This window comes from Phacochoerus africanus, chromosome 6 (assembly GCF_016906955.1).
Source record: "Phacochoerus africanus isolate WHEZ1 chromosome 6, ROS_Pafr_v1, whole genome shotgun sequence".
Lineage (NCBI taxonomy): Eukaryota > Metazoa > Chordata > Mammalia > Artiodactyla > Suidae > Phacochoerus > Phacochoerus africanus.
In genome coordinates, this window is record NC_062549.1 from 45,710,635 (window position 1) to 45,725,929 (window position 15,295).

At 38.7% G+C, this 15,295-nt stretch overlaps 1 protein-coding gene across 1 annotated transcript in view; it reads left to right on the plus strand.

Annotated features, from left to right (window-relative positions):
* Positions 1-2,217: 2,217 nt before the first annotated feature.
* Positions 2,218-15,295, plus strand: part of C6H8orf88 (chromosome 6 C8orf88 homolog) — a 59,059-nt gene continuing 45,981 nt past the window's right edge. The window contains exons 1-3 of the mRNA XM_047783632.1: positions 2,218-2,366; positions 7,809-7,907; positions 10,777-10,850. Coding sequence (XP_047639588.1) covers positions 7,835-7,907; positions 10,777-10,850 — 147 coding nt within the window. The 5' untranslated portion in view covers positions 2,218-2,366; positions 7,809-7,834. The remainder of the gene's footprint in view (positions 2,367-7,808; positions 7,908-10,776; positions 10,851-15,295) is intronic.

Here is a 15,295-nt window from a genome sequence, read left to right on the forward strand (position 1 = left end):
TCATGCTGGCTCTTCACATTTTGTAAAAGAATGTTGCCTATAGCCTGAAATATACAGGATAGCTTATTCACAAGGCTCTGACCTTTAAGAGTCCATTCATATAGAGATAAAAAGTTGCAGGACAGAAAATAACATTTGTTTTGTTGTAGGTTTACAGGAGCATTGTGACCTGACAATGACCTGCTGGACAGTTGCTAGAACAACAACAACAAAACAGAGGCTAAGAAGTTTGCAATAACTAACTACACCCCTCCCTAATCTTGCCTTTAAAAAGTCTTCTTAGGTGTTCCCATTTTGGCAAGTGGAAACAAATCTGACTAGAAAACATGAGGTTGCAGGTTCAATCCCTGGCCTCGCTCAGTAGGTTAAACATCTGGCATTGCTGTGAGCTGTGGTGTAGGTCTGAGGAGGCTCAGAGCCTTCATTGCTGCAGCTATGGCGTAGGTTGGCAGCTGTAGCTCTGACTTGACTCCTAGCCTGGGAGTCTCCATATGCCATGAGTGCAGCCCTAAAGAGCAAAAAGTAAGAAAATAAATTAATAAATAATAAAAATAAAAAGGCTTCTTAGGCATAAGCCAACCATTTCCTGGCACAGCCCTGCAATAAACCTTTTTTCTATTCCAAATCCTGATTTTCAGTATTGCTTGGCCTCACTGTGTGTCAGGCACACAGACTTGCATCTGGTAACAATCCTTTCCTCCTCAAACCAGTTCTGCCTCTTGTATTCCCTATCTTAATGTCATCACCAGCTATTCACTTGTTCACCCAATTCAGAAACCCCAAGAATCACACTAGATTCTCTTACTCATGTCTTTCAACCGATCTGTCACAAAACTATTGATTTCACTTCAGCAACATCTCTCAGATTTACTCCTTCTTTATCAAACATTATTGTTGGAGCTATTGCAAACACCTTCCAGGAAGCCTTATATATTTATTTTTTGTCTTTTTTTTTTTGCATTTTCTAGGGCTGCCTGTGGCATATGGAGGTTCCCAGACTAGGGGTCTAATCGGAGCTGTAGCCACCAGCCTACACCACAGCTCACAGCAATGCTGGATCCTTAACCCACCGAGCAAGGCCAGGAATGGAACCCGCGACCTCATGGTTCCTCGTTGAATTGGATAACCGCTGAGCCAGTAAGGGAACTCCCAGGAAGCCTTCTTATAGCTTGTTTAATATTGCTATATCTTACACTTGCCCTCCCCCAAATCTACCCTCCATAGCGCTACCAGAATGAGCCTTCAAATATTCAAAAAGATAAGTTATGAAAGATTCAAAGTTTGATTCATGTCCACTTCTGTTTTATTTCCCCACTGCTAGCTCCTCAACTCCAACTACTCCATACTAGACGAGTACACCCCCCACCCCGCCCCTTTCTGGACTTCTTTCTTGCCTTCTTCCCCCAGCCAATTGCAACAAACCAACCATCACCTGCTCTGAAAACAGCTATGACATTCCCAGACTAAGGGTCAATTTAGATATTCTTTGTACTATGTTCCAAACTTAGATCTATTACTCTATCACAATGCTTACTTAGTACAGCCCACAGAATTGCCCACCAGCCCAGAGGCCCACCGAATTGTGAGGAACTGTCCTGTTTACCCGTGTTCTGTCCCCATGCCCCCTGGTATAGAGGTGGTTCCAAGAGAGACTCAAAAATAACAATGAAAAACCGAGTAAAAGCATAAAGGTGAAGATTAAAAATAGAGGATTCAGATTCAGACGAATTCGCTTCAACTCATTTTGTTCCTTTCAGTGCTGCAGTCTGTGTGAGATGCATCTCAAACCCCTTACTCCCAGAATCCTAGCCCCATTAGACTCCTCGGGGTGTTGGGGCCCATGGCCGCTCAGACGCGGGAGGGGGCTCAGTCGTCACGCGCGGAAGGCCTCGCTCACAGACGGTGCCTGGAGCCCGCGCAGGCGGCTCCTCCCGCATCTCCCAGGCTCACAGGACCGCCGGCTGTCGGTCCCCAGGCTGTTCATAAGGGCGCGCTCCGTCCAGGTCGAGCCTGTTAGCACCTTGGAGAGGCCTCCCGCCTCCTCCGCACGAGGCAGGGTCCTAGAAGCGCCGCGCCTGCCCGTCGCACCCAGCACGTCCCGGAAGCGCGCGCCGCGGGTTTAACGGTTCTGCTCCCGCCTGGCTGCGCCCGCGCTCGAGGCCCGGAGTCCAAAGCACCGCCCTGCGCCCGCCCCTGCCCCTCTGAGCCGCCGTCGGCCCCGCCCCGCCCCCACCGTCGCTGCCACAGGCTCTCGAGGGGAGGCGCGGCCCGAGCCGTTCCCGGACGGGCGGGGGGGCGCTGGGCCACCGCGTCTGGCCTGAGCACCGCGACGCTGCTGCCCCGAAGTCCTCCCGGATCTTGAGGCGGTAAGTGGCCCGGGAGGACGAAGCCCACGGCGAGGACAGAAGTCAGGCCCAGGGATTAGGAGGCGGGCGGGCGGCGTCTCCTGAGGCAGGAGCATGGGAAAAGTTGAGGTGACTGAGGGAAGCTCCGGGATCTCTGGGGACAAATCAGGCGGGGACCCCACAGGGTCCACAGGGTAGCTCTTAGACTGCGAAGGGAGCAAGCGGGTCAGAAGGAAAGAGGTGAGGGCTGGGGTGGAAAACCAGGCGAAGGGCAAGTGGTTGAGGGAGTTACTCTGCTGAAGGGATGCTGATGAAACAAAACAAGCAAATAAAATGCCCCCCCGAAGTAAGAGCACATCGCCCTCAGTCCCAGGACCTGGTCCTAGGTAGTGGGATGGTTATAAGACTGTCTCATTATTTTGGTGCATCAGTTTATTATTGAGATTACTGTGGTTTGTTTTTATTATTAATAAAATAAACATTAGTTACATAAAATTATATACAATAAAACTCAGTAGGAAATCATAAAAGGAAATCCAGTGGTTAATGAATGTTGAAGGTGTTCTACACAACTTATAAGGATAGGCCTTTTTAAAAAAGTTGACATGTAACAGTATATTAGTTTTAGGTATACAAAATATTTGTGTCAAAAGTTTTTATTGCCTTAAGAGTTTAGCAAAATTATTTAAAAAGAAAAAAAGCTGTAAAAGGACAGTTACATCAGTTATGACAACCACAAACACCCATAACCTGGACAGTTTTATCCCACCTAAGTGTTAAATTGCATGTATGTTGAATGGTGCTTCAAAAGAAAAATTTTTTTGGGGGGTCAGAGGTGTGAGATGGAAAATAAAATGGAACACTCTGGGCTTATAACTTTTTCATATTTTAGTTCTACTTTTTCATGAATATGGCACCCTTATTTGTGGAATATAAAATGTCTTTCATCACTTAAGTCTAACTAGTTTATTCTTTATTCTCCTTTATTTCCTGTATGTTATTTTTTATCTATCAGTTTATCAGTTTAGAGTTTTTTTACTTATAAGCAGCATTTGGCTTTAAGGGATCTTAACTTTGTAAAAAATATTTTGAAATTGAAAATTGAGATTAAATTCTATCTAGTATAATCCTATATGGGAAATAACACATGAAATAGATGAAGCATGGTCTTTCTCTTCTTTCAGCCTATTTCTTTACACCAAATATTCAGCAAGGTTTTATACATAAATGTTCTCTTTCATAATTATTATTTTTTCCAATAAACAGTGTCCACATGGAATAGTGGAGAGTCAGGTATCTTTTACTTATCCGACATACAAGTTTAGAGACGGGCATCAACTTTATAGTCAAAACCTCATTTCTACCAATTACTGTGTGAACTTGAACACGTCTCATTCTTCTGAGCTTCGGGTTTCTCATCTGTTAAAGTAGTCACTTTTCTGATGGATTTTCTGCGACAGTTAATGGATGGCTCAAAATTAAATGTGATAATATATGTAAAGCAATTAATGTGTAGTAGGATCTCAAAAAATGGAGTTTTAAGTAAAAAAGAATGGTGTATGTTGGGTAATGAAATTGTGCCCCAATTGGTCAGTGTATGTGCTTACTATCTCTTGATACTATATTTTATAAAATTTTAGGTTAATTTATAATTTCAGAATTGATGGACTCTTAGAATTCATATTTAGTTTGATAAGATTTAAAAAAAACCCTAAAATATAATTATTCTACATGTAGAATAGCAACTACACTTAGGTTTCCAGACTTGCAGAACAGTGTTCTGTTCATACCCCTAGGCCTTTTAAGATGATTTGTTAAATATGTGTAAACTTGAAAAAAAACCCGCTTTATTCAGTAACCATTTCTCAGCATGTATTAATGGAATGAATTTTTGAGACATTGGATCAAAACGTCCTTAAAAATATTTATACCACAAAACTATATATTTGCATTTCAAAGACAACTTTATGACAGGCCCAGTGTTGTAAACGAGATTGTTTTTTTGCAACAGTTATTTCTAACACTTGATATCCTAAATGCCTATCCTAGGTAGCATCTATAGTTTTCAAAGGGAACTTTCGAAGCTCTACATTCAGTGAGTGAAGTAGACATTAGAGTTTAAGACTAAAGTTATTTTATGTACTGAAGTTGTAGTTGTCTATTTATTTATTTATTTATTTTGTCTTTTTAGGGCCGCACCTGTGGCGTATGGAGGTTCCCAGGCTAGGGGTCTAGTCAGAGCTATAGCAGCTGGCCTGCACCACAGCCACAGCAATGTGAGATCCGAGCCATGTCTGCGACCTACACCACAGCTCACAACAATGCTGGATCTTCGACCTACTGAGCAAGGCCAGGGATCAAACCCGCAACCTCATGGTTCCCAGTCAGGTTTGTTTCTGCTGCACCAAGATGGGAACTCCAAGTCTATTTATTTTTAACCCAAACTGAGAATTGGGTTTTGGGTTGTAGAGTCCTGTCTTTCATATATTACAATCTTGGACCAATATTTACCAGATGATACTTGCCTTTTCCTTTAGTAACCCTAAGACATGATGCTGTTATGTAGTACACATCCCAGACTTACTCCCTATAATATAACTTTCTCTATGCAGGTATAGTTTACTTTTTAAAAAAGGCATATTAAGTAGATTACTGTGTAGTACCATCTTTTCTAATTTCCTTATGTGGATTTATATATCTGGAGCCTTTGCTGTAGTTTTCCTACTACAAATTAAAAGAGTATGTTGTGCTGAAAGATCTTTATTTACTTATGTTGCAAAATCATATAATAGTTCTGTAACTCCCAACTCTTGAAAATCCCTAGTTTGAATACTGTGGATTTACATTGCTCAGCAAATGGAAAAGACTTTACAGCCTACCAACTCAGTTTCAGCTGAGCAAGGAAAAATAAGAAAGTGTGTGTCAAAGTACTCTATTGTATCCTGATTCATTAGTTTCATATGGGAAACAGGATGGAAAGTTACTACTACTGTTACTATGGTTCTAATTAAAATGACTAGGATAAACATTAAATAATGCAATGTTAGATTGCTTTTTTGGTCCATATTAAAATATTCCCTTCCATACAGAAAATATTCAGTAAATATTTTTTTTATTGTTTAAATTTTTATTTTTTTTTACAGAATAAAATACATATATTTAAACACAATTACATTCACACAGATTATTATATCATGGATTTTAAGAAACAGATTGAGTGACTCCCTCTGGAGAAGTGGAATGGAAAATATGCTGAGACAAATAGGAAATTTATTCTATACTTTATCCCATTTTGTACGGCTTTCATCTTTACTGTTTAGTATTATCTATTACATTTCAATTTTTCTTTAAATATTAACATTATATTAAAATTGTGTATATTATGCAACTAAAATTTATATAGAAGAAAGTCATATATACCATTAAATATTTTACATAGCAAAATAAAAAGAATAAATTAACTATAAGAATAACAAAAATAATAAACCCTCTGAAAATAAGTAAAATATAAAATGCACAAATTGGTTAAAAAACAGTGTAACTATATAAATATATCCTCACAGTTTGTTACATCTTATTGATTCTTCAGTATAGGCATTACACCATTCTAGGCGATGTGATAAACAAGACATTGTAGACCTTGCATTGTACCATAAAGAGAAATGGTTATTAATAATACAATTGTAGAACTGTATTATTTAATTGTACAGTTGCATTATTTAATTATAATTATCATAAATTCTTTGATGGAGAGGAAATCAGAATCAGATCTAAGGAGACTTCAGCATTCCAAGAATGATGTCAAATGACCCCTTTCATGGTGGATTATGCACTTACTTACTATGAGATATATTTCTTCTCCAGAGATTCCTTGTTTGTGTATCAATTGTAGATTTTTGGTTTACAGTTATTCTGAAGTTTTGATATAAGAGTCTATGTGTACATGAGATTGTTTTAAGTTGATGGTCTCTTAATTGCAAGTTCATTTCAGGTGTCCTGCATTTGTACCCACCTCTTCTCATGATTTCTGATTTGGCGGTATAATTGTGCATGGTTGATTTCTCAATAAATATTTGAAGTGGGTTTTTTTTTTGCTACATATGCTTCTAACTTTTTTTTTTTTTTGTCTTTGCTATTTCTTTGGGCCGCTCCCGCGGCATATGGAGGTTCCCAGGCTAGGGGTCCAATCGCAGCTGGAGCCACCAGCCTACGCCAGAGCCACAGCAACGCGGGATCTGAGCCACGTCTGCAACCTGCACCACAGCTCACGGCAACGCCGGATCGTTAACCCACTGAGCAAGGGCAGGGACCAAACCCGCAACCTCATGGTTCCTAGTCGGATTCGTTAACCACTGCGCCATGACGGGAACTCCCTTTTTTTTTTTGTTTCCTGTTATATCACAGTTGTAATGCCAACAAGTATAAACAGTATTAGTTTTGTTTAGAAGATTATTAATCACCATGTTGAAATACCGGTTACATAGACATTACGAAGGTAGATAGGTGTTAACTTGGAGTACTTGGGTGCTTATCTTCAAAATACAGGAAAAAATATTTTGTGTTTAGTTGTCATTGCTAACTTTGAGAGGTTGTTTATAAATTTATGATTTTTAACATTTAAATATGTTCAAAGGCATTTTTAAAGATGAAAGCATTTCTTTTGAGCTAAAAGAAAGTTATTAACCCTATTTTATACTTAAGGACACAGTCACTTAGACTAACGTCAAGTCAAGACCTTATGTTTACAGTGAGTTTCTGGCTGAGCAGGTGCAAATTCAGATGGAGTTTTACTTTTGACTTTGTCTTGAGAGGCATCAAAATTTGGAACACTTTTGATCCATTCAGGCATCATATTTTCATTAAAAAGGAGGTATTTAAGTTTATATATTTATTTAGTAAAACTACTAAGATACAAAAATAAAGTGTAGTTTTTTTTGGCTTCAGCTAATTCACAGTCTAATCAATTAGACATGTAATAGACTTTATAGGATACATTTTTAGAGAAATTAATAAGAAAAATGCAGTATGGACTGGTGGAGGAAGAAATAAAATTTTTATCCTTACTATTATTGTTGTTTTACTGTCAACTATTTGTTGGAAACTAAAGAACTTCATATGAACTTTTATTTAATGTTAGTGTTGGGACATGAGGCTACTTTCCAAGGAAGTAGCAAGAACTTGACCTTGGTCTTGAGGATGAATAGAAATTTGGGAGAAGAGCAGCAGGGAGAGTGAGGGAATTCTGGACAGAATACTTGAATGTACAGATAAATGGTGAAATAGAATAAATTTATGAATTCAACAATTTATTGAACATCTGTGTATCAGACACTGTACTTTTGTGTTTGTGTATTCCATCTTAAGTAATAGTTATCTTCAAATGAATGTCATGGTTATTTGTATATGTACTCAACAAATAGATTATCTTGTCCAGAAGATAAAATGTATTTTTCCCTTCGAAAGTATGGAATCTCAAGGTCTTTGTGATAATGGAAACCAAAAAATTGATTGGTAAACCGCTTCAACCAGCAAGACCTGTTCGTCATCTGACTTCTCCCCCTGGTGAGTAATCTAGGGTACACTCTTAAGAATATTAATGTTAGTGGATAATTAGTACTTCAAAGGCTGAATAATACATAAATAATATTATATGAATTGTTTATGGTGGAGATTTAAAAACCAGTGATCTCTGAAGAATTTAAAAGCATTACCAGAGAGAAAGATTCTTTTTTTAAAAAATTGAAGTATAATTTATTTTTAATATTATGTTAGTTTCAGGTTTACAGCAGTGATTCAGTTATCTGTACATAATTTTCCATCACAGGTTATTATAAGATATTGAATATAGTTAATTGTGTTATATAGCAAATCCTTGTTGCTTATCTGTTTTATGTATAGTAGTTTGTGTGATATATATAGTTTGTATGACATGCTATTGTATTGTCTTTCTCTGTATTGACTTACTTTACTAAGTATAACATTCTCTAGGTCCCTCCTTGTTGCTGCAGTGGCAATATTTTGTGCTTTTTAATGGCTGAGTAATATTCCATTGTGTATGTATAACATATCTTAAGCCAGTTGTCTGTTGATGGGCACTTGGGTTGTTTCCATTGTCTTGGCTATTGTAAATAGTGCATTATCTTTTTGAATTAGAGTTTTTGTCTTTTCCGGATATATAACCAGGAGTGGGATTGTTGGGTTCTATGGTAACTCTATTTTTAGTTTTTTAAGGAATGTCCATACTGTTTTTCATAGTGGTGTTTTCGATAGTGGCTGTACAATTTTCATTCTCACCGACAGTGAATAGAGTTCCATTTTCTCCAACCTGCAGCAGCATTTATTATTTGTAGACTTTTTTTTTTTGTTGTTCCTGGGCCAGGGATCAGATCCAAGCTGCAGTTGCCACCTAGGCCACAGCTGCGGCAGTGCTGATCCTTAACCCACTGTGCCAGGCCGGGCATTGAACCTGTGTCCCAGCACTCCCAAAATGCTGCCAATCCCATTGTTCCACAGAAGGAACTCCTGTTTGTAGGCTTTATGATGATAGCCATTCTGAACAGCGTGAGGTGATAACCTCATTGTGATTTTGATTTGCAATAAAAGAATATTCAAATGGTCTACTAATCCGTATTCTACCAGACCAACAGAAATGGGAAGCATAGTTCTAGTGTGAGAGCAATTTGTGTGTGTGTGTGTGTGTGTGTGTGTGTGTATGTATATACATATATATATATATATAGTTTTTTTTTGTCTTTTTATCTTTTTAAGGCCGCACCCACGGCATATGGAGGATCCCAGGTTAGGCTTCGATTCAGAGCTACAGCTGCAGGCCTACACCACAGCCACAGCAACACCAGATCCAAGCTGCATTTGTGACTTATACCACAGCTCACTGCAATGCCAGATCCTTAACCCACTGAGTGAGGCCAGGGATTGAACCCACAACCTCATGGTTCCTAGTTGGATTTATTTCTGCTCTGCCACGATGAGAACTCCCTGTATATTATTTTATGTCTCATTTTCACGGTTGATAATTGGCTTCTGCTCAGAATAATACTCACAATACAAATTGTGTCTGGTGATTATGATTTTTGCAGAATAGTCACGCTGTAGCGAGCATTAACCTTTATAAAAATATGCCTAATTGAAAAAATTAGTATAAAGCAACACTTACAGATTAGGGCTATGCTTGAGCTGGAACATAAAATCTAATTTTTTAGGAAATCTAAATTAAAATTTCTAAAATTAAAATATTTTCTTTTGTCCATAAAACTGATCTTTTGTACAAATTCTTGAAATGCTTGGTATTTAATTTGTAAATTAGAATGTTAACCTTTTTATGCCTTTCATTTCTTGTTATGTATATACTCATATATAATACATATATGTATATATACATAAAATATGAAACATTCAGATTCTTTTTAGTTCATGTATTCACCTAAATAGCTACTTGGAAAAAGCAAAAAATTGCCTTTTTATTATTATTTTTTATTGGGTACAAAGATTAAGCAGGAAAGACAGAAATGACACAGTTCTTTAGTTCTCCATTTGTTCTCCCATCTTTGGTTCCTACAAGGAAGGTTATGTCTACTTTGGTCATGTGTCCTCTGAAGATGGCTGTGACTTTGGACAGACAGTTAAGGAAATTAATGGTATTAAGTTAACTTGTGGACCAAAGCTTAGCAGTGCCGACGCCATATCTTTCTGGTGTACTGAAGAAGCAATTGTATAGGGCAAGTCTCAGATTTTATCCTAAGGGAAGGAAATAAAACCATTGGGAGCTACTCTTTCCTATGGCCAGTCTTTTTATTGTCTCCTCCCTTCCTCGTTTGTACGGATTAAGTTTTTCACTGATCCTTTCCCTCAAAGGCTACTACAGGGGTGAGAATGGGCTGGTTGCCCTCATCTCTCATTTAATTACGTCTTCTTAAGACCTGGACAGGGGGAGGGGTTTATTAAGTAGAAAAGTTAAGTAAATCATAAATTAACTTTAGGCCTTTCTCAACATACTTCTGTACTCCCTGACCAACTCTCATCCCCAAGCAATCTACTTTTTCTTTATGACCCAGATTGAACTATTTTTCTTTGTGAAACCTTCACTAATACCCCAAAGCCCACTCTACTCTCCCATGGTATCTTCTTTCTAGCTCTCGTATACTTATTTTTATTATAGTCATTATTTATGGGGTTGTTTTTAAAAATAGGCCATGAACTCATTTAGTTCAAAACTATTTTTTATGCTTACAAACCCATTCCCTAACATGGTGGCTGACATTTTATTGTGTTGAGTAAATGAATTATCAGGAAACATTTAAAAACAGTTCCTAGAATATCCTGGATACTTAAGGTATATATAATGTAAGTGACATTATATCATTTATTGAATTAATGGATATTTAAAGTAGTTTTTTTTTTCCTTTCCTTACAGGAGCAGTATTCCCATTTAACTTTCAGAATGAATATCCATGCAACACTCAGTGCTTACAAAGTGGAGTTAGCAGAGTAAGTCTTCGAAGTTATAATAAAATGAAGCATTAAAAATAGGAGAGTAACACTTGTTAGTATCTTGCTATTGTGTGCCACATACTGTACTAAGTGCTTTATATGCTTTTGAAAAAGTTAAGATATATTTCAAGCATATATTAGAATAAAATACTCATTATACCCATTGCTTACCATTTTTATTTTTCTTATTTTTTTATTTTTACTATGATTTTTATTTTTTTCATTATACCTGGTTTACAGTGTTCTGTTAATTTTCTACTGTACAGTATGGTGCCAGTTACACATACATGTATAGACTCTTTTTTCTCACATTATCATGCTCCATCATAAGTGACTAGATACAGTTCCCAGTGCTATACAGCAGTATCTCATTGCTTATCCATTCCAAAGGCAATAGTCTGTATCTATTAACCCCAAATTCCCAATCCATCCCACTCCCTCCCGCTCCCCCTTGGCAACCACAAGTCTTTTCTCCAAGTCCCTGATTTTCTTTTCTGTAGAAAGCTTCCTTTGTGCCATATATTAGATTCCAGATATAAGTGATATCATATGGTATTTGTCTTTCTCTTTCTTTCTTTTTTTTTTTTTTTTGGTCTTTTTGATATTTCTTGGGCTGCTCCCGCGGCATATGGAGATTCCCAGGCTAGGGGTCCAATCAGAGCTGTAGCCACCGGCCTACACCAGAGCCACAGCAATGCGGGATCCGAACCGCGTCTGCAACCTACACCACAGCTCACGGCAAGGCCGGATCGTTAACCCACCGAGCAAGGGCAGGGATCAAACCTGCAACCTCATGGTTCCTAGTCGGATTCGTTAACCACTGCGCCACGACGGGAACTCCTGTCTTTCTCTTTCTGAATTATTTCACTCAGTACGAGTCTCTAGTTCCATCCATGTTGCTGCAAATAGCATTATTTTGTTTATTTTATGGCTGAGTAGGACTCCATTGGTATATATACCACATCTTCCTAATCCAGTCATCTGTCAATGGACATTTGGGTTGTTTCCATGTCTTGGCTATTGTGAATAGTGCTGCAGTGAACATGAGGGTGCATCTGTATTTTTAAAGAAAGTTTTGTCCAGGAGTTCCTGTCGTTGTGCAGTGGTTAATGAATCTGACTAGGAGCCATGAGGTTGCAGGTTCGATCCCTGGCCTTGCTCAGTGGATTAAGAATCCAGGAGTTCCCGTCGTGGCGCAGTGGTTAACGAATCCAACTAGGAACCATGAGGTTGCAGGTTCGATCCCTGCCCTTGCTCAGTGGGTTAACGATCGGGCGTTGCCGTGAGCTGTGGTGTAGGTTGCAGACGTGGCTCGGATCCCGCGTTGCTGTGGCTCTGGCGTAGGCTGGTGGCTACAGCTCCGATTGGACCCCTAGCCTGGGAATCTCCATGTGTCGAGGGAGTGGCCCAAGAAATAGCAAAAAGACCAAAAAAAAAAAAAAGAATCCGGTGTTGTACTGTAACCTTTGGTGTAGGTTGCAGAGGCGGCTTGGATCCCATGTTGCTGTGGCTCTGGTGTAGGCTGGTGGCTACAGCTCCAATTAGACCCCTAGCCTGGGAACCTCCATATGCTACGGGAACAGCCCTAGAAAAGGCAAAAAGGAAAAAAAAAAAAAAGGAAGTTTTGTTCAGATATATGCCGAAGAGTGGGATTGCTGGGTCATATGGTAGTTCTATGTATAGATTTTAAGGTACCTCCATATTGTCCCACATAGTGGTTGTACCAGCTTACATTCCCAGCAGCAGTGCAGGAGGGTTCCCTTTTCTCCACACCCCCCTCCAGCATTCGTTCTTTGTGGACTTATTAATGATGGCCATTCTGACTGGTGTGAAGTGGTATCTTGTGGTAGTTTTGATTTGCATTTCTCTAATAATCAGGGATGTTGAGCATTTTTTCATGTGCTTTCTGGCCATCTGTATAACTTCCTTAGAGAATGGTCTATTCAGGTCTTTTGCCCATTTTAACATTGTGCGGTTAGCTTTTTTGCTGTTGGGTTGTATAAGTTGATTGCGTATCCTGGATATTAAGACCTTGTCTGTTGCATTGTTTGAAACTCTTTTCTCCCATTCTGTAAGTTGTCCTTTTTTTTTTTCCTTTTTGGTTTCCCTTGCTGTGCAAAAGCTTGTCAGTTTGATTAGGTCTCATTGGTTTCTTTTTGCTCTTATTTCTGTTGCCTTGGGAGACTGACCTGAGAAAATATTCATGAGGTTGATGTCAGAGAATGTTTTGCCTATGTTCTCTTCGAGGAGTTTGATGGTGTGTTGTCTTGGATTTAAGTCTTTTAGCCACTTTGAGTTTATTTTCGTGCATGGTGTGAGGGTGTGTTCCAGCTTCATTGATTTGCATGCGGTTGTTCAGGTTTCCCAGCAATGCTTGCTGAATAAAGTGTCTTTTTCCCATGTTATGTTCTTGCCTCCTTTGTCAAAGATTAATTGACCATAGGTGTCTGGGTTTGTTTCTGGGTTCTCTATTCTCTTCCATTGGTCTGTCTGTCTGTTTTGGTACCAGTACCACACTGTCTTGTTGACTGTGGCTTTGTAGTATTGCCTGAAGTCTGGGAGAGTTATGCCTCCTGCTTGGTTTTTGTTCCTCAGGATTGCTTTGGCAATTCTGGGTCTTTTGTGGTTCTGTATACGTTTTTGGATTGTTTGTTCTAGTTCTGTGAGCACTGTCATGGGTAATTTTCTAGGGATTGCATTGAGTCTGTATTTTGCTTTGGGTAGTATGGCCATTTTTACAATATTACTTTTTCCAACCCAGGAGCATGGACTATCTTTCCATTGCTTTACATCTTCTTTAATTTCCTTGATTAAGGTTTCATACTTCTCTGCATGTAAGTCCTTTACCTCCTTGGTCAGGTGTAGTCCCAGGTATTTGATTTTTTTGGGGTGCATTTTTAAAAGGTATTGTATTTTTGTATTCCTTTTCTAATATTTCATTGTTAGTATACAGAAAAGCAACTGATTTCTGAATGTTAATCTTGTATCCTGCTACTTTGCTGAATTCATTGATCAGTTTGAGTAGTTTGGGGGTTGAGTCCCTAGGGTTTTCTATATATAGTATCATGTCCTCTGCGTACAGTGACAGTTTGACCTCTTCTCTTCCTATTTGGATGCCTTTTATTTCTTTTGTGTGTCTGACTGCTGTGGCTAGGACTTCCAGTACTATGTTGAATAAGAGTGCTGAGAGTGGGCGTCCTTGTCTTGTTCCACATTTTAGTGGGAAGGCTTTCAGCTTTTCTCCATTGAGTATTATATTTGCTGTGGGTTTGTCATAAATGGCTTTGATTATGTGAAGGTATGTTCCCTCTATACCCACTTTGGCAAGAGTTTTTATCATGAACGGATGTTGGACTCTGTCAAATGCTTTTTCTGCATCTATTGAGGTGGTCATATGGTCTTTGACTTTTCTTTTGTTAATGTGGTATATGACATTGATTGATTTGCATATGTAGAACCATCCTTGTGCACCTGGGATGAATCCCACCTGGTCGTGGTGTATGATCATTTTGATATGTTGTTGGATTTGGTTGGCTAAAATTTTGTTGAGAATTTTTGCATCTATATTCATCAAAGGTATTGGTAGATAGTTTTCTTTTTTGGTGGTATCTTTGTCTGGTTTTGGAATTCGGGTGATGGTGGAGTCATAGAATGTCTTTGGGAGTGTTCCTTCTTCTTCAACCTTTTGAAAAAGTTTAAGGAGGATGTGCACCAGATCCTCTATGTATGTTTGGTAGAATTCGCCTGTGAAGCCATCTGGTCCTGGGCTTTTATTTGTAGGGAGTGTTTTTATGACACATTCAATTTCATTTCTAGTGATTGGTCTGTTCAGCTGATCTGTTTCTTCTCGGCTCAGTTTTGGCAGGCTGTAAGTCTCTAGAAAGTTGTCCATTTCTTGTCAAATTTGTTGGCATATAGTTGTTCATAGTATTCTCTTACTGCTTTTTGTATTTCTGCGTATCAGTTGTGATTTCTCCTTTTTCGTTTCTGATTTTGTTTATTTGGGTTTTTCCTCTCCTCTTCTTGGTGAGTCTAGCCAGAGGTTTTTCAATTTTGTTTACCTTTTCAAAGAACCAGCTCTTGGATTTATGGAGTTCTTCTAATTGTTTTTTGAATCTCTATTTTATTGTTTTCCTCTTTGTTCATTATGATTTCCTTCCTTCTGCTGACTTTAGGTTTTTTTTGTTGTTCTTCTTTTTCCAATTCATTTAGGTGTTGGGTTAAGTTGTCGATTTGAGCTTTTTCTTCTTTTTTGAGGAAGGCCTGTATTGCCATGAACTTCCCTCTGAGCACTGCTTTTGCATCATCCCACAGATTTTGAGAGGTTGTGTCTTCATTTGTCTCTAGGTATTTTTTAATTTCCTTCTTGATTTCCTCATTGGCACAGTGGTTTTTTAGTAGCATGCTGTTTAGTCTCCATGTAGTAGGTTTTATGCTCATTT